The 20,250-nt window shown below is 39.8% G+C and overlaps 1 protein-coding gene across 4 annotated transcripts in view; it reads right to left on the bottom strand.

Annotated features, from left to right (window-relative positions):
- ndc80 (NDC80 kinetochore complex component) overlaps nucleotides 1–20,250 on the bottom strand; it is a 134,062-nt gene that overhangs the window by 21,858 nt on the left and 91,954 nt on the right. For all 4 annotated transcript variants that reach the window (XM_041204485.1, XM_041204486.1, XM_041204487.1 and 1 more), the window contains 2 exons: nucleotides 11,083–11,288; nucleotides 5,385–5,537 (listed from right to left, as the gene is read on the bottom strand). In XM_041204485.1, the coding sequence (XP_041060419.1) occupies nucleotides 5,385–5,537; nucleotides 11,083–11,288 (359 nt within the window). The remainder of the gene's footprint in view (nucleotides 1–5,384; nucleotides 5,538–11,082; nucleotides 11,289–20,250) is intronic.

Here is a 20,250-nt window from a genome sequence, read left to right as displayed (position 1 = left end):
GGTTGAAGCCATAAGAACATCTTGACTGTGTTAACAAGATTTCTTCAATACTGTCACATTGCGTTTAAGTTCCTGCAAAATCTAGAGGTTTAATACTCACAAGTTTCTTGTAATACTTTTCTCAAATTCACTCGATAGGAAGTGAAAGAATATCCTGAGGTGACTCTTCCGATGGGGAATTGTATATTGTGTTCATGGTTTCCCTAGTACAGCTGATGTGGAATGCTCAACAAAATGATGCCATGTGATAAATTGAAGTACTTTTGTCTAGGATTTAACATGGTATCAGCTTCTTGAATTCTGTCACAGAAATTTACTCATTTACAGAAATCGTGCTTTTTGTTCTGGTTATCTAAGCTGGTGACAGCTTCCCAATTGAAGTTATCTGCTCTATTCCATTTCTTGATTGCTTAGAGAAATTTGTTGAGACAGAAACAAAGTCATTTAATTCATACACAAATGTATGATTTGTTCAAATTAGTCTGATCAGCAGCTTTTTGAATTTAACAGTTGGTTAAATTCCTTTCGTCTTTGGTGCTATTTTCATAAGAGCTTTAATAGTCAGCCTTTTTGCTGTCAAATAAATTGTTCAAAGTGGCAAGAGGCTGAATAACTTTCCCAAAAGAATATGCTTAAAGCTTCTGCAAAGTGTTGGGTAGCCATATGCTTCCAATTTGGAGAGATGGCAGAATAGGCTGGGTAAGTAAAGCATCTGCATAAATCATTCGGTTTGGTCAATCAGGTTGTTGAGCTGTAGGCAAAATTGCCACATAAGGAATATTATAGTGCAGCAAAAACAAAAAATGCTGGAAAAACTCAACAGGTCTGACAGCATCTGTGGAGAGAAAGAGAGTTAATGTTTCAATTCTGTATGACTCTGAAGAAGTTTTGTGTTTTTATTTCAGATTTCCAGCATCCACAGTATTTTGCCTTTGTGATAGTGGAGGCCTGGTTCAAATGAGGAGGATGATTAGGACTTAATATTCCTGGCAATAAGGTATTCAGCAAAGATAGGGTGACAGTATTGATGAAAGCACTATTGTTACAGCACCAGAAAGGGATGATGGTCTTCAGGGTTCAAAGGTAGATATTTATTAGAATTAAGGAGGTGAGGAGATATTATATTGCTGGGTGTATACTATAGGCAACCAAATAGTGTTGAGATAGAGGAATCAAATCAAAAATTATATAAAATAATATATTATCTAAAATTATATTATATATAATTACAATGGGCAACTTCAATTATCCAAATATAAACTGGGAAACACATTTAAGAAGAAAAAGAAATAGGAATGCCTAAAATTGATATGAGGAAACTTTCTTCCAACCCAATGAGGAAGAAAGCAGGAACAAGTTCTGGGGAATGACTGCAGGCAAGTGGAGCATATATCAATGGGAGCACTTATGGAACAGTGACCATAATATCATTAGGTTAGAGAAGTTATGGAAAAGAACAACAAATGTGAACACCGGAGGAGGATTTATTTCAGTGAGTTTGAGAGATCTGTCTCAAGTGGATTGGAATCAAAGATTGGCTGGTGAAACATTAATTGATTCTTCAGAGGAGGTACCTAAAGTACAGATTAGATTCGTGCCCACTAGGGGGAAAAGGGCATCTAAACCTAGAGATAAATGTCAGACCTATAACACAGTAGAAAGCCAAACTAAATGCAGAAAAAGCAAATAAGGGGGGGCAGAGAGAGTGCAGGAGAATAGATTAGCAGATAAGACAGGGGCCCCATAAGAACCCAAAAGTCTTTTATAAAGATATAAATAGTAAAAAGGTAGTTAAAGGAAGATTGAGTCAATTAGGGACCAAAAGGAGATATATTCTTGTGGAGGTGGGGATAATAAATTAAGCTTTCACCTATTTTCAATAGGATGCTGCAATATTATTACAGTAAAAGAGGTGGTAAGAGAAATTATATTGAATAAAACGAGATAAAGAGGTACTTAAAAGGTTGGCAATCCTCAAAGTATAAAAGCCATCTAATCTGGATTGAATTCATCGTAGATTACTGAGGGAAGTTAGAAAGGTGATAATAGAGATTCTGGCTTCAATTTTCTAATCCTTCTTAGATGGCGCTAGAGGTCTGAGCCTTTCAAATGTTAGGCCTCATTTAAAAGAAGGGAAAATGTGACAATTATAGGCCAGTTAGTCTAACAGTGGTTTGGGAAAACTTGGATAACAAATTGGAAATAAAATTAATTGTTACTTGGAAAAAGACAGCTTAATAAATGACAGTATGTATTTATTAAAGGTAAATTATGTTTCAGCAAATTAATTGAGTGCTTTAAATAAGGGTAAGGATTAATTTGATTCCTGTTGGGTGTATCGACTTCCAGAAGACTTTTGATAAAACTTGGTTAGCAAAATTGACGCCCATGGAGTTAATGGGGCAGCGATAGTGTGGATACAAAATTAACTAATGGACAGAAAGCAGGGAGTAATGGTGAATAGTTGCTGATCAGACCGGAGGGAAGTATACTGTGGAGTCTCACAGGGGTCAGTATAATCAGTGACCACTGCTCAGTTTGGTATATATTAATGAACTGGACTTGGATATACAGGGTGTAATTTCAAACTTTGTAGATGACATGAAACTCAGAAATAAAGTAATCAGTGAAGAGGACAGTAACAGGTTTGAGGACGACAGAGTTTGGGAAGCCCTAACAAAAACAAAGCCTTCTTTGTGCTGACTTTATTCCAGGTCAAACAACCTGACCAGGTCCCATAGACAAGTTGGTTCCACGCTGATACCTTGGCTCATGCCCTTGAGTCACAAAGTCTTGTATTCAAGTTCCACTCCAGACTAGAGCTGTGAAATACGCAGACACATGGCAGATGCAAATTATTGCAGAGAAGTGATGAATATTGGTAGGAAAAATGAGAGGTGCCAATTTAAACTAAACGGTACAATTTTAAAGGGGATTCTGAAACAAAAGAAACCTAGAGGTGCATGAATACAAATCTTCAAAGGTGGCAGGGCATGTTGCAAACTTTGTTAAAAAAGCATGGGGAATCTTGACTTTATAAACAGAGGCAGAGCAATGAATTTATTCTAAACCTTTATAAATCATTGGTATGGCCTCAGAATATTAAATCCAATTTTGGCCACCACACTTAGGAAAGACGTCAAGGCCTTAGAGAGGGTGTATGCAGATTTATTAGAATGGTACCAAGGATGCAGGATTTCACCTACATGAGAGAAGAGAGAAGCTGGGATTGCTTGCCTTGAGAGCCAAGGTAGTTAAGGAAAGATCTAATAGAGATGTTGAAAATCATGTAGGGTTTTGATAGAGTAAATAAAGAACAACTACTTTCTCCAGTGGCAAAAGGGTTAGCACCTATAGGAGACTGATTTAAGGGAACTGAAGAACCAGAAGAGATGAGAATATTTTCATGCAGAGAGTTATGATCTGGAATGCACTGCTTGAAATGGCAGCAAACCAGGTTAAATAGTATCTTCTAGTGGGAAAAATTTTGCAAGGCTATGGGGAGAGAGCAGAGGGATTGGGACTACTTGGTTAGTTCTGTCAAAGAACAGGCACAATGTGCCAAATGGCTTCCATCTGTGCTGCATTAATCTAGGATATAAAAAGTTAAAATTTATCTCAGTCTAAAGCTGTAAATAATTAGACATTACAAGGAAGTTGCACGTATAATGCTACCACTATTGGTGATTTGCTTTATTAATAAGTGCCAATTAAATCCTGAAAAAGATCTAATTTATTATTCTGTTCTCTTCTGAAGTTGAGTAGGATCCTCTGAAGGCACAAAATAAAATCAATAAGTGTCAAAACAAGTACTCAAGAATATTCTGTTCATTATTCCAGGCATGCCTAGGGCAAGCGATAACAATCTGGAAGACATGGGGCAGGATTTTGCAGGAGCAATGAAGGAACAGAGCTTGCATCATGATGAAAATTGCCTTGATTTCTGTGGGCTGTTGAGTGCCAACCTATGGTTTCCATAGATTTATTTAGCACAATCAGATTGAAGAATCCTCACAGAGTTTAAGCCAGGAAGTATAAATTAGAATTTTTAATCCATTGTAAAATCATGTACAGAAAGTAAAATGGGGGAAAGAAACATGGGATTGAGTGTGAAATAAGAGAGGAAGATAAAATGAAGATTTTTTTAAAGTCTCCAACACAATTCTGAAGAAATAGGATTCCACATTTGTAAAGTTACAAATTCAGTGCCAGGTTACTTGGCAATAATTATAACCTAGAGTTAAAAATTTATTTACACCTGTATGCACCAGTCCTAACTTTTTCTGCTACGTTTATTGGTCAACTAGTGAGCAAATACAGGGAGCTCACACTCTTACAGGGATTTCAATGTTGAGTCAATCATCAAGGTACTGTTACAGGATAGCAAAATAACTTGGATAGCAAATAGCAGATTTCTGCATTTCACTGCATGTGTGGACTCTGGAATTGCTGTCCAATCTATTCCAGTGAATGGTGCTAGCTTCAGTTATCCTCAACTGAAATGCAAGCCATAGGATTCACCTACAAATGGAACAAGGCAGCAAAATATCTCTGGAAAATGAGTGAAAGGAGCTCCAAAGTCCAACACCTGGGGCAGCAAAACTTTTTGCTCAGCGTGTGGGTATGCACCTGACCTGCTTGGTCGTGAAATAGCAACTGATGACGTTGGGCGAGTGTCCTGACGTCATTACGCACTCACGTGATATTTCGGTTGGCGGGCATGTATGAAAGTCAGAAGCGCGCCTGCTGATAATGAAGAGGCCTATTAAGGCTATTAAAGTAATTAACTGAGATTTTTTTGTTGCCCATTCAACATTACGGTTGGCGGGCAGGCGAATTGGCCATGCGGCTTTGCATTTTTTCAGGAAACCTCATCCCTGGGTGGGATGAGGTTTCCGATATTAATTTTAAAAAATAAAAATGCTTAGACAGAATTTTCATCATCCATATGTTCCAGTGACTGGTTCTGATGCATTATTTCACAGTTTTTAAAATCTTTAATTTTTGCGTTTAAATTCTTCAGCTCCCTGAGGCAGCTCTCTGCCCATGCTATGCTGACCTCAGCACCTGACCTCTGCCTGCCCCCACCCCAGCAGCACTGAGGCTTTCAGCGCGCCTTTCACACAGGCTGGCTGTTAATTGGTCAGCCAGCATGAAATTGTGGTTGGGAGTCCATTCCCTGACCTGCCAATTGCAGGTGCCTGCTGAACTAAAAATCCTGCCCCTAGTCCAGTAACTAAATGCATTACTTAAAAGGGAATAGTGGTAACCTAACTCATTAATGCTAATTATCATTTTCATTGATCTATGTTGACTACATGTCAATGCTTCAAATTCTCTATTATGGAATTTAAAAACACAATGTAATTAAAAAAATGTTTTACTTTTATTTTTTCAGTATTTTGTGAAGTCCTTTTCCCAGAGACAATATCCAAAAGGCTTATCTCAAAGTTTTGTGCTTGAGCATTTTCAGCTGCTTTAGGAATTAGCTTGAGTTTCCGAGCCATCGTATGATAGTCCTGCAGTCTGATTTCCAGCTAAAGTAAAGCAATGAGAAAAAGGTGATTGAAGGGGCAGTCTGTAAACCAGTACAAATGAAAAAAAATCAGCATCTTTAGAATACAGGTAGTCAGCATATCAGTTAAGTCTATGAATCAAACCTTTGATTTTCCCCTCACTACTTGTAATAATGTGAGCCACAAGATTAACCACTTGCAGAATATTCTCTCAAAGAAAGTTTACAGCATAAAAAGAGGCTGCTTGGCCCACTGTATCTGTGCCGGCCGAATCCGACTTTCCAGCATTCGGTGCGTAGCCCTACAGGTTACAGCACTTGAGGTGCATATCCAGACACCTTTTAAATGAGTTGAGGGTTTCTGCCTCTACTACCCTTTCAGGCAATGAGTTCCAGACCCCCACAACCCTCTGGGTGAAAAAATGTTTTCCTCATCTCCCCTCTAATCTCTCTGCCAATCACTTTTAAACCTACGCCCCCTAATCACCGATCTCTCTGCTAAAGTAAATAGGCCCTTCCCATCCACTCTATCCAGGCCCCTTACAATTTTGTACATCTCAATCAAATCTCCCCTCAGCCTCCTCTATTCCAAGGAGAACAACCCCAGCCTATCCAATCTTTCCTCTTAGCTGCAATTTTCCAGTCCTGGCAACATCCTCATAAATCTTGTCTGTACCCTCTCTAATGCAACTACATTCTTTCTGTAATGAGGTGGCCAGAACTGCACATAGTACTATAGTTGAGACCTAACTAATGTTTTATACAGTTCTAGCATAACCTTCCCCTGCTCTTATACCCTATGCCTCAGCATAGGAAAGGATTCCATGTGCCTTCTTAACCACCTTATCGATCGGTCCTATTTTCAGGGATCTGTGCACATTTGTTCCAAGGTCCCTCATTTCCTCTACACCTCTCAACATCTTCCCATTTATTGTGTAATCCTTGGTCTTGTCTGACCTCCCCAAATGCATCGCCTCACACTCCTCTGGGTTGAATTTCATTTGCCACTTTTCTGCCCACCTGACCAGTCCACTGATATCTTCCTGCAAAAGTGATGGAAGTCATAGGGTCATAGAGGTCTACAGCACAGAAAAAGGCCCTTCGGCCCATCGAGTCTGCACCGGTCAAACAAGTACCGAACTTTGCTAATCCCATTTTCCAGCATTAGGCCCATAGCCATGTATGCAATGACATGGCAAATGCACATCCAAATACTTCCTAAATGTTATGAGGGTATATGCCTCTACCACCCTTTCAGGCAGTGAGTTCCAGATTCCTACCACCGTCTGGGTGAAAATAATTCTTCTTCACATGCCCTCTAAACCTCCTGCTCCTTATCTTAAATCTATGCTCCCTGGTTATTGATCTCTCCAGCAAGGGGAAAAGTTTCTTCCTGTCCTTCATAAATTTATACATCTCAATTAAGTTTCCCCTCAATCTCCTCAATAACCCCAGGCTATCCAATCTCTCCTCATAACTAAAACTCTCCAGCCCGGCCAACATCCTGGTAAATCTCCTCTGCAATCTCTCTAGTGCAATTACATCCTTCTTATAATGCGAATTCCAGAACTGCACACAATACTCTAGCTGTGGTCTAACCAGCATTTTATACAGTTCCAGCATAACCTCCCTGCTCTTATATTCTATGCTTCAGTTAATAAAGGCAAGTATCCCATATACCTTCTTAACCACCTTATCTACCTGTCCCACAACCTTAAGGAACCGGTGAGCATGCACACCAAGGTCCCTCTGATTCGGGGTACTTCTCAGGGTCCGACCATTCATCGTGTATTCCCGTGCCTTATTTGTCCTGCCCAAATGCTGATGCATTTATCAGTTTATTATCCTCCTGTAATCTAAGGTTATCCTCCTCACTATTTACCACCCCACCAATTTTTGTGTCATCCACGAACTTACTGATCAACCCTCCTACATTCAAGTCTAAATCATTTATATATACCACAAACAGCAAGGGACCCAACAATGATCCCTGTGGAACCCCACTGGACACAGGCATCCAGTCACAAAAACATCCCTCGACCATCAACCTCTGCTTCCTGCCGCTCAGTCAATTCTGGATTCAACTTGCCAAATTGTCTTGGATCCCATGGGCTCTTATCTTCGTTATCAGTCTCCCATGCAAGACCTTATCAAAAGCCTTTCTGAAATCCAAGTAGACTCCGTCAAATGCATTCCCCTCATCTACACACCTGGTCACCTCTTCGAAAAATTCAATCAAATTGATCAGACATGACCTCCCCTTAACAAAACCATGCTGACTATCCTTGATTAATCCCTGCCTCTCCAAATGTAGATTAATTCTGTCCCTCAGAATTGCTTCCAATAGTTTCCCCACCACTGAGGTTTGACTGACTGGCCTGTAGTTCCCTGGCTTATCCCTTCCTCCCTCCTTGAATAAGTACCACATTGACTGCCCTCCAGTCTCTGGCACCTCTCCTGTGACCAGAGAGGTATTGCAAATTATTGCTATCTCCTCCCTTGCCTCACTCAACAGCCTGGGATACATTTCATCTGGGCCTGGATATTTATCTACTTTTAAGCCTGCTAGATAGCTTAGGAACTCCTCCCTTTCTATGCTAATTTCTTTAATTATAACACAGCCCTTCTGCCTGATTTCCTTACCCGCGTCGTCCCTTTCACTTGTGAACAGCGACACAAAGTATTCACTTAGAACCCTACCTACGTCTTCCGGCTCCACACACAAGTTACCACTATAGTCCTTAATGGGCTCTACTCTTTCCCTAGTTATTCTCTTACTCTTTGTACATGTACTTGTAAAATAACTTTGGATTTTCCTTTACTTTACCCACCAATGGTTTTCATGTCCCCTTTTTGCTCTCCTAATTTCCTTTTTAAGTTCCCCCCGACACATTCTATACTCCTCTAGGGTTGTTTTGAGCCCCCGGTATCTGCTAAAAGCCTCCCTTTTTCTCTTTATCCAATCCTGTATATCCCTCGACACCCAGGGTTCCCTGGATTTGTTGGTCCCACCCTTTGTCTTTCCTGGAAAAGTTGGCCCTGTATTCTCCCTACTTCCTTCTTGAATGAGTCCCAATGCTCTGATGCAAATTTACCTAAAAGTAGCTGCTCCCAGACCACTCTGGCCAAATCATATCTGATCTTATTAAAATCAGCCTTCCCCCAATTTAGAACTTTGATTTCTGGTCCATCCTTGTCCTTTTCCATAACAACCTTGAATTTAACAGAATTATTTGTGTATTTAAGACCGAGGTGCATAGGTTCTTGATTGGTAAGGGGATCAAAGGTTACGGGGAGAAGGCGGGAGAATGGGGTTGAGAAACTTATCAGCCATGATTGAATGGCAGAGCAGACTCGATGGGCCGAATGGCCTAACTTCTGCTCCTATGTCTTATGGTCTTATGATCATTATCTGCAAAGCGCTCCCCCACTGATACCTCTTGCCTGGCTTCATCCCCTAAAATTAAGTCCAGAACCGCCCCCTCTCTTGTAGGGCTTTCTACGTACTGGCTTAAAAAGCTCTCTTGGATGCATTTTAAGAATTCTGCTCCCTCTAAACCTATCATACTATGACTAACCCAGTTAATGTTGGGGAAGTTGAAATCTCCCACTATTACTACCCTAATATTTTCACACTTCTCTGAAATTTGCCTGCATTTCTGCTCTTCTATTTCTCTCTGTTTGGGGGCCTATAGTACACTCCCAGCAATATGACTGTTTTTCAGTTATACCCATATGGCTTCATTTGAGGAGCCTTCTAAGATGCCATCCCTCCTTACTGCTGTAATTTGTTCCTTGATCAATATTGCGATACCCCCTCCTCTTTTACCTCCTTCCCTGTCTTGCCTGAGGACCCTAAATCCTGGAATAATGAGCTGCCAATCCTGCCCCTCTCTCAACCATGTCTCTGTGACAGCAATGATATCATACTTCCATGTGTTAATTTGTGCCCTCAACTCATCTGCCTTATTCGTCAGACTCCTTGCATTAAAATAAATTAAAATCCAACCTTGTGTTGTGCCTTAACCTCCCTTGTGCCTTAACTGGCCTATAATTTTTATGCCTTTCAAACTCACTTGCTCCCTCTTCCAATGTTGGCTGTGCATCTCCCCCTGCTGAATTTCCTCTCAGGGTCTCAACTTAAGCAGTAGCATCAGCATTCATTGCCTTAGAACAGACTTCAGTAACTCAACTTTTAGTTAAGATCTAGGAAGAACCCTCTCCATCTCTCCCACTTCAAAACTAATTCTTACCATTGAAAGGAAAACATAAAGCACATTCTAGAAAAAAATACACACCTGTGAAGCAATACAACTTCAGCACTGTCACGCCAAGGGATATGGGGAAAGGCAGAAAAGATAGTTATCAGGCATCCTTGATAGGGTTTAGGTAGGGAAAGGCCAGAGCACTTGAGCCTCATTGGGAAAGCTGTTTCTCCAAACTGTTGTTTGGTTGATCTACCACTCACCACAATATAATATTTAATCTACTAAATTGACACATAGCTGTGGTTTGGTGCCAGATGTATTCTCTGGACAGAGATGTCCATTCTGTAGGCTGAGTGCTAAAAGTCAGAAAAAAGATTGGGATTTGATTGATAACTGGATGAAGAATAAGGTCAAGTATGAAGTCATCCTCATACTTGACCTAAAAAGTACTACTGTAAATAGTGAAAAGCTAGAAACAGTGGAGGTCTCAAAAATTGGAGATCCAGGCAAGTAAATGATTAAAATATAAACAGGTACAGTAAATAAACAAAAATGCTAGTTGCATGCTGGCCTTTATATCTAGAAGATTAGAATACACGGGGGTAGAAATTATGCTGCAGGAATACAAGGCCCTAGTTATACCACATCTGAAGTGCTGTGTTCAATTCTGGGCACCACATCTTAGGAAGGATATATTGGCTTTGGAGAAAGCTTGGATTTATCAGAATGATACCTGGATTCCAAGGGTTAAATTACAAGAAGAAATTACATATTCTCGGGCTGTATTTCCTCTAATTTAAAAGGTTAACAGGCAAGTTATTGAATATTTTAAGATATAAGGGGGACCAATAGGGTAGAGAAAAATTATTTCTGCTGGTTGGGTTAGCTAGAATTGGACACAGTCTAAAAATTAGAGCCAGATCTTCCAGGAGTGAAATTAGTAAACACTTCTTCAGACAAAGGGTGCTAGAAGCTGATGTTAGGTCAATAGTTAATTTCAATTCTGATTGATAGATTTCTGATAAGCATAGGTGTTGAAGGACATGGTTTTCTTTTATTTTTTCAAGGGATGTGGACGTCGCTGGCTAGGTCAGCATTTATTGCCCATCTCTAGTTGTCCTTGTAAAGATGGGGGTGAGCTGCCAGGTAAGTAGGATATAGATCAATCATGGCACCATGGAATGGTAGGAAAGGCTCGAGGGCCTAAATGGCCTACTCCTGTTCCTCGAAGTTTATTTAGTCTTGGCAAACTATAGAATCATTTTATTTACCAGCTGTAATTTTTATTTAAAATTAGAGAATAATTAACAGTTAATTAAGCACTTGTCAATTCATAGTCTCATTACACAGCCCCCTCACCATTTCCTTGGCCTTTGTCACTTTTATCTCTTCATTCCACATCCTTTTTTCTGCATCTTCAAGGCTTTTGTTCAGGAAAATTATTGTCTGATGCAGTTCATTTTTCTCATGATTGATTTTCTTAACATCAACAGCTGAGACTTCCTGTACATCGTATATCTGCTGTAACTTGTTGTTCTCCTCTTTAACTGCATCTAACTCCAGCTCTTAAGTAAAAGACACACAAAACATACATGACGATGCAACATGCACCTCTTATATTAAGATGCTTTGAAGGGAATATAAATAAGCAGTTCTACGTCTAACAGCTGATATTATACTTAGCAAATAATAATCCAACGCTAAAAGTTATTTACTGTGTTTTTGTGGACCAAGTAAGAACGACTTTGATAAGCATTAAAAAGCAAACTGTTACAACAGGCATCTTCAGTAATCTGATGAAGGGTCATGGCCTGAAACTTGAACTATCTCTCTCTCTCTCTACAGGTGCTGCCAGACTTGCTGTGCACTTCCAGCATCTGTAGTATTTTGTTTTTGTGTTGGTGTTTAATTCACTGACGCTTTTCTTCCAGGTATGCATACCTTGAAGAAATTCTGTTCTTCTGATGGGACTTTTGTTTGACTCTTTCACCATGTTCACCCTCATTGCTTTCTATTTCCCTTTGCACATATGATCAAGTATGTACAGAAATCCATTTTTACAGCCACATTTCCTTCCTCAGCAAATGTCTCCAACTCCAACTTATTCCAAGTGGATTCCAACTGAAATTCCACCCTTCATATTTCAGATCCAACCAGGATTATAGGTATCTCCAAGAGATTCAAAGTCCCCGAACTACTGTTCTTGCCGAGAATCCACATTTAGTGTGGTGAGCCACCACATGAACACTCTCCATCTCTCTCTTCAGCAACACCAACTCTATCTCAAAGCTGCCCTGGTATATAGTTTCATTTCAGGCTTTGTATCATCCAGCATTTTAAATAGAAAAACTTTTACTCTTCCTTTCAGATGTTAAGAATCAAACTCCAACAACTCATGGGTACCAACCCCCCTCCAGAATTTTCTTCCCCTTCACTTCTCTCTGACCATCCTTTCTAATTTCACCTCTCACTGTGTATTCATGATACCCCCTGACCTTCCTTTCTCCAAAACTGAACGACCTGTCCTTAGCTTTATTCCTTTATGCACCAACCTTAATAAATTTTGAGGTCAGTATGACATTGAGCTTTCCTTCGCATCATCTTCGACTTCATGCCCACTCTTTTGGACTGGAGTCTTCTCCCCTTTCAACAGGCCCTTTCACTCATCTTCTGTATTCTCCCTCCACATGGATCCCTCTCTCTGGGCTCTTATCCACTTACCTTTTCAACGAGAACTGCAGTGTGACATTGGCCATCTCAATTTCTCTGCTCCCCTCACTCTAACCCATTTCCCTCTGAGCTTGCAGCACTTTGTTCTCTTAGGTTCAACACTAATAATATCAAATCTGCCAACAAGGGTGATGAGCTCTACTAGCAGAGGCCGAACAACAACTCTCTTGAAATTTCCTCCTATCTCCCCATGGACCATGATCCTACCACCGAACATCAAGCCATTGTTTCCAGGAATATCACAGTCGTCTGGAAATCTTCTCTCCACAGCTTCCCACCTGCTTTTACCTCCTTCTCAAGATCCATAAGAAGGACTGTTCTGCGAGACCTATCATTTCAGCCTGCTCCTGCTAAATTGAACTGATTTCTTCCTATCTTGATTGTTTTTTTGCCCCTTGTCCAGGCTCTCCCATCTAGACGTGAAAAAAATCAGTTCTGATGAAAAGTCACAAACTGAAACATTAACTGCTTTTCTCTTCACAGATACTGCCAGACCAGCTACGTATTTCCAGCATTTTGTGCTTATTTCTAATTTCCAGCACCTGCAGTATTTTACTTCTGTTTTCAGGAATTTGTTTGTTTCAGATTTCTTTCTACTAATTTTGTCCCCATCCCTTCTGAAGGGATATAGTTCAACAGCAGCTGGTTGACTCCCAGTACTGTCCACAAAATTACTGTCACTGTTGTACTATCTTGCAACAAGTCTTATCTAACCTATCCAGACAAGAGAGCAATTTTACCAAGTCATGCAGCATTTGATTTTGGCATGAAATATTTTCAAAAATCCATCAATAAATTCTTAAATTTGATAAAATCAAGACATGGCTGGATCAGCTGAAGTACTCCATTGCTGCCCTCTATCAGCTGTTTCACTTGGTAGCAGCATTCAAATATTAAAAAGCCCAATACAAAAAGGAAATTTGTGAACCCCAAAATCAATTTGAACTCATTATTATTCCAACTCTCTGCTAATGCAGGAAGCCCAAGGCACCTATTTTTGAACAAATTTCAAGCTTTATGTAAGTTAGGGCATTAGAAATCAGCAAACAGCATTGAGTAAGAGCACAATCCTTTTGGAGAGTACTCAAGATATTTGTAACATTATTAAGCTGTTTAATCCATTCTAAATTAGTAAATTCAGTGTAAAATGTCTTGCAAAAATTTTTTTAAGATAATTTGATATTTTAATCCACATCCTGATTTGAAGTGAATCAACCAATCTCCACATACTGAGAAAATTGTCATCAGTTTATTTAATGGAACCTTCTATTCAGAATGAAGAATATCCTGGTAATGTAATGGAACAGGATTAATTTGGTTTTGGCACAGCCACATTCCTCACCTGAACAGGAAAGTAAATACTATAAAATAAAGAAAAACTCCTAGAAATGTTTCCAGGGTAGAGTTGTGCAAGATGTTTCTTCAAGCATCATCACCTCTAGTTTCAGAAAGCAAGAGCATATAACATTTTAGAAATTGTGTTTATCCAGCATCTTTCACAGCTTCATGAGGCCTAAAAGAACTCTACATCTAATAAACCAGATGTAGTTACTGTTTTTTGCTTTGTAAGCAAAGTTGGTAGTAAATTTATACACAATTTTCTGCAGCAGCAAATAGGTGAACAGTGTTGGTCAAGGGATGAATGTTGGCCAGGTCTACAGAAGAACTCCCTGGTCTTCACATAATCTCATAGAACATTTCACATCCACCTGATCAGTGCTGCAGCATTCTCATCATATACAGAGCAGCACTCACTGATATATTAGCCAAGTTTAAGTGTTCAAGTCCTGAAATGGCACTTAAACCCAGTTGTTCATTAATGTTCTTTCATTCGATCTATTCCAATCTAAGTGGCAGTGTTACTGAGCAAAAATGACACCAACAGGAGAACTTCACCATCTAAATCACAAAAGCATGAGAATGTAAAACTACATTGCAGACTTGTCACTAATTCTATCATTGTTCTACATGAAATAATTCACAGGCATCTGATTTGCATTCCATGGAATGGATTAGCCTGCAAAATAACCTAGCAAAAAAGTCAACATTAATTCAGCAGGAATCTCACCTGATTAGGAAGTGATAGCTCAAATGAACTATGGAGAATGTTGTCATCTTAACTTCTAAAAATGCTTTTTAGGGGTGCCTCAGAACTCAGCCTTGGAATTACTAGTGTTTTTAATTTGCATCAGAGGTTTCAGAAATGCAGTACAAAGCAGTCAAATGTGACCAAATTAGGAGGGGCAGTGGAATTGGAAGCAGCAGCTCAGAAATTACAAAATATGTAACGGGTAAGTGTAAAGCACTGCATTTAAGTAGGGAAACAAGCAACGTTCCTACTCCATGAATACTGTTTCCAGTAGAAGGGCCAGTAACCAGAAGAGAAAGGTTTAAGACAATTGGCAAAAGAACCAGAAGAGAGATGGAGATTATTTTTTCATGCAGTGTGTGACCTGGAATGCATTGTCTGAAAGGGTGATGGAAAATGTAATAACTTTAAAAAGTAAATAGATATACACTCAAAATGAAAGAATGAGTGTGGCGGAAGACAAAAAAACGTCTGAAAATGTTTTTGTGACAAAGAATCAAGTATTATGAACTGTAGTGAAATGCAAATGCTCCACATGGGTGGAATTATTAGATTTCAAAAGAGTAGAAGCATTTGTTTTCCCTTTGTTTACCTTCTATTAGCGTCAAGAATGTGGGCTAATGCATTTGTATAAAATCACCAGTGACCATAACATTTCAGCAGTGCAGAAATACAGGTTGTCCATATTAACAACAGAACCTTGAAAACTCATTCATAAATCTTTTAGTGTCAAAGTTTTACAAACACAGCTCTGACTAGTTTTGTTTGCCTTTTAGCAGAACACCTCGGTACAAAAGGAGCAATTCAAATCCATCATTCTACTCATGAACAACTTGCATCTATGCCTTTAATGCAGAAAAGGGTGCTCATTAGAAATGTGCAGGTTTTCTCCTTTAACTTGCATTACTTCCGAACAGCTGCACACTATTGATATAAATAACTGAACTGAAATTTTACTATTGCAGAAAGATTGAGTGATGTTACAATTTAGATCTTAAATTGTAATCACAGAGCATAACTACAAAATTAGCAACCACCCTCACTCACAAAGCATCGATGCTCTGCCAGTTAAACTTTCCGATAAACTATATGGACAAAGATTGTCTTCAGTAAGAATAAGGACACAGACGATTAAATACTATGTGAAACATGCTGCTGGGAATGCAGATGAGTGGTTTGTGGAATGAGATGGTCACAGTTGAAAAACGGAATTAAAATGTAGGATTCACACTCAATTACCCTTGGAAGCTGGAAATGAATTTCAGAAGAAAAATCAAAAGCAACTGCTATGTTGCCCAGATAGGCTTTTCTTGCAAATCTTGCTGCCGTTTGTGTGTATTTAATAGCAGGACAAATTAGCAAGTGAGATATCCTTAAATGCATCAAAACTATCTGTGTTGTGGTAATACTGATGCGAACACAGTTATGCTGATCAGGTTGTCATTTACAGGGATGATTCAAGATTACCAAACATCAATTTGTGTAGCAAACTGAAATGGCAAGCAAATTAGGATGAACAGGAAAAGTAATACAAGGGCAAATAAAATGATATAATTACTGTCAACTACTACGAACGTCTCACAGCTAACTGCAGGAGCTGGCAAACAGCAATGTCACGTTCTGAGAATCATGGTACTGATCTGAAGTGACAAGAGCTGAACACTAAATAGTAAGTTGCCCCAACGTGCAGAAAACTCAGCTCTCAGAAACCATAACATTCAGCATAATCATTAGAACTGTCATGAAGATATTAATGTATATAATGTTATTAGAATTATTTTAAATTGGACTTGTAGTAGGATCTGTGTCTGTGGGTATGAGTCTGTGTGTTAAGATTGGGTTAGAGCTAACTAGTCTGGGTGCTTTTATGTCTAGTAGTTTTGAGATGTTAAACAGTAAGAAAGTTAAGGTAAAGAGTACGTTTGCATTTCGTTGAATAAACCATTCAAAGACCACGGGTGAAATCTTGCACCTAGCTAGGAAACACAAAGCAATGTGTTTATATTACTAATAAAATTGGTACTATGAAAGGGGTTTTATTGTTAGAAGAGCCTCAGTTCAAAGGGCCTGGTGATACAATGAAAATTTGCATTCCAAGGGAAGGCTTGGTATAGAAAGAAAAAGAGTTTTGTGTGTCAGAGGAATGCTGCCTATAAGCCCTACCACTGTAGGGCAGCAAAAGAAACAAATTGCAAGGGCCTCATTTTGAATTTGTAAGGTCAAATGTGCTTTGCCTGGTGTCTGTTTAAAGTCTATGGGAAAAAATGCAAGGAAAGATGCAAGGATGGAAGTAATTCAATAGCCCTTTCAAAAAGCCAGCAGACAAAATGAGCTGAATAGTCTTCCTCCAAACTGTATGATTTCACAACTGAATTTTTAAAATTAATTGATGGAATGTGAGCATCACTGGCAAGACCAGCATTTATTGCCCATCCCTAATTGCTGTTGAGGTGAAGGTGGTGAGATGTCTTCTTTAATCACTGCAGCCCATTCAGTGTAGGTACACCCACACTGCTGTAATGAAGTGAGTTCCAGGATTTTGCTGCAACGACAGCGAAGGAATGACAATATAGTTTCAAGTCAGAACAGTGTGCCACTTCGAGAGAACCGGTAGATGATGCGTTCCTATTCATCTTCTATTCCTGTTCTTCTTGGTGGTAGAGATTGTGGGTTTAAAGCACACGGTCAAAGAAGCCTTGGCGAGTTGCTGCAGCACATCTTGTAGATGGTACGCACTGCTGCCACTGTGCCTCGGTAGCAGAGGGAGTGAATGCTTGAAATGGTGGATGAAGTGCTTATCAAGCAGGCTGCTTTGTCCTGCATGATATTGAGTTTCTTGAGAGTTGTTGCAGCCTCACTCATCCAGGCAAGTGAAGAGTATTCCATCACACTCCTGACTTCTGCCTTGTAGATGGTGGGTTGGCTTTGGGGAGTCAGGCGAGGTGAGGTGAACAGCCATGGGTAAAACAGAACGAGTCTGAGCAATCTAAATAAGCTCAGTGTGTCCAATAAATGCAGAAGGGTCATTAATAAAAACAGGGAGAGTTGAACTACATTGCCATACAGTAGAACATAAGTAAGAAAAGGCTGTGATCTTACCCCATTAAGCTCTGGTCATGTGGCACCTCAGTTCTACTACATCTGCTCACAAAGAAACAAGGAATACATTCAAGTGCGAGAGACACTGCAGGAAAGAGTGACGATTCTGATCCTATTGTCAGTCTTGAGTTATAAGGAAAGGTTGGAGAAACCTGAGCTTTTCAGACTAGAAGGTAATTATCTGATAGATGATATTAGAGTTATGAAAGATTGCGATGGGAAGCAAAGCTGTAAACCCAAAATATTACTTTAAGCTGAATTGTAGGTGGAGAACAAGGGGCTATGGATTCAAAGTGAAATATCGTTTTAAGTTTAGGAAATTCTTTTCCATATAGAAGGATGATTTCTGGATAGGTCACTTAAGGCAAAAAAGTGGTATTCTTTAATTGGAGACTGCAATGACATATTGGAGGTAGACATTAGGATCCTATTGGATGAATGTTGTTTTGTGATTTAGATTGCTCTCAGCACATCGTTTGGGACATTAAATGGCAAGTAACATTTGCACCACAAGAGTGCCAGGCAATTACCATCTCCAACAAGAGAGAATCTAATCATCACCCGTTGACATTCAACAGCATTACCATCACCACTCTCAACATCCTGTGGATTACCATTGACCAGAAACCGAACTGGACTAGCCATATAAGTACTATGGCGACAAAAGGAGACCACAGACCAGGAATCCTGCGGCGAGTAACTCACCTCCTGACTCCCCAAAGCCTGTCCACCATCTACAAGGCACAAGTCAGGAGTGTGATGGAATACTCTCCGCTTGGCTAGATGAGTGCAGCTCCAACAACACTCAAGAAGCTTGATACAAAGCTCGATACAATTCAGGACAAAGCAGCCTGCCTGATTGGCATCCCATCCACCACTTTCAACATTCACACCAGCAGTGTCTACCATCTGCAAGATGCGCTGCAGCAACTCGCCAAGGCTCCTTCAACAGCACTTTTCCAACCCACAACATCTACCACTTAGGACAACAGCAGCAGATGCATGGGAATAACCACCTGCAAGTCCAACTCCAAGACAAACACCCATCCTGATGTGGAACTATACCGCTGTTCCTTCACTGTCGCTGAGTCAAAATCCTGGAACTCCCTCCCTTTCAGCACCTACGCCACATGGACTGCAGCAGTTCAAGGCAGCAGCTCACCAACACCTTCTCAAGGCAATAAATGCTGGCCTAGACAGCAACATCCATATCCTGTAACTGAATAATAATTAAAAAAAAGACTGGTCTTTTTAAAATCTATGTGTGATTGTGATACAGGGACAAAATAATCATGGGTAATTTTAATCCACACATGAACTGGAAAAATCAGATTGACTGGGTGAGGAGTTCTTAGAATGCTTGAAATAATTTTTTTTAGAGCAGCATGTTCTGGAACCAACCAGAGAGCAGGTTATATTAGATTTGGCATTGTATAATGTGACAGGGTTAATTAAAGGCCTCAGAGTAAAGGCAACTCTAGGTAGCAGTGACCACAATATGACTGAATTTTATATCCAGTTTGAAAGGGGGAAGAGTGGGTCTAAGACTCTTAAACTTAAATAAGGGCAACTATGTGGGGATGAAAGCTGAGCTAGTTGAAGTGAACTCGGAAACTAGGCTAGAGGACAGATCAATAGAGAAGCAGTGGCATACGTTTAAGGGGATATTTAGAAGTATTCAGAATAAGTACATTCCTACTATAAAGAAAAATTCTAAGGGGAGGACCCACCATCCGTGGTTAACTAGAGATGTTCAGGAACGCATCAAACTTAAGGGAAAAGCATACAGCTCTGCAAAGATGAGTGGCAGGACAGATGATTGGAGAGAATATAAAGAACTGAAGAGAATGAGAAAAGGTTAATCAGGAGGAAGAAATTAGAGTATGAGAGGATGATAGCTAGAAATGTAAAAATGGATAGCAAGAGTTTCTACAGATACTTAAAGAAATGAACAAATATTTTGCTTTTTTGTTCATGATAGAGGATGCCAAAAGCATTCCAGTAGTAGCTGCAAATCAGGAGGTGAACAGGAGAAAGGAACTCGGTGAAATCAAAACCACCGGGGAAACGGTACTGAGTAAGTTAATGGAGCTGCAGGCTGGCAAGTCTCCGGATTCCAATGGACTATATCCTAGGGTCTTAAGAGAGGTGGCTAATGAAGTAGTCGATGCGCCTGTATTAATTTTTCAAATTTCGCTGGTATGTAGCAACTATAACCCCTCTATTCTATTCAAGAAGGGAGGGAGGGAGGCAGAAAACAGGAAATTATAGGCCAGTTAGCTTGATGTCAGTCGTGGGGAAGCTATTAGAATCGATCATTAAGGAGGTTATAGCCGGGCACTTAGAAGAGCTCAAGGCAATTAGGAAGAGCCAGCATGGTTTTGTGAAAAGAAAATCATGTTTAACCAATTTATTGGTTAACAATACCATAGAGGAGGAATTCCTGGAGTGTATACGGGATTTTTTTTGGACCAATACATTGAGGAACCAATGAGAGAACAGGTCATCCTCGACTGGGTATTGTGTAATGAGAAAAGAATAATTGGCAATCTAGTTGTGCAAGGCCCCTTGGGGATGAGCAACCATAATATGATAGAATTCTTCATCAA

This window comes from Carcharodon carcharias, chromosome 14, assembly GCF_017639515.1.
Source record: "Carcharodon carcharias isolate sCarCar2 chromosome 14, sCarCar2.pri, whole genome shotgun sequence".
Taxonomy (NCBI): domain Eukaryota; kingdom Metazoa; phylum Chordata; class Chondrichthyes; order Lamniformes; family Lamnidae; genus Carcharodon; species Carcharodon carcharias.
The sequence above is the reverse complement of the archived record's forward strand: the minus strand, read 5'-3'. Positions and strand labels throughout refer to the sequence as shown.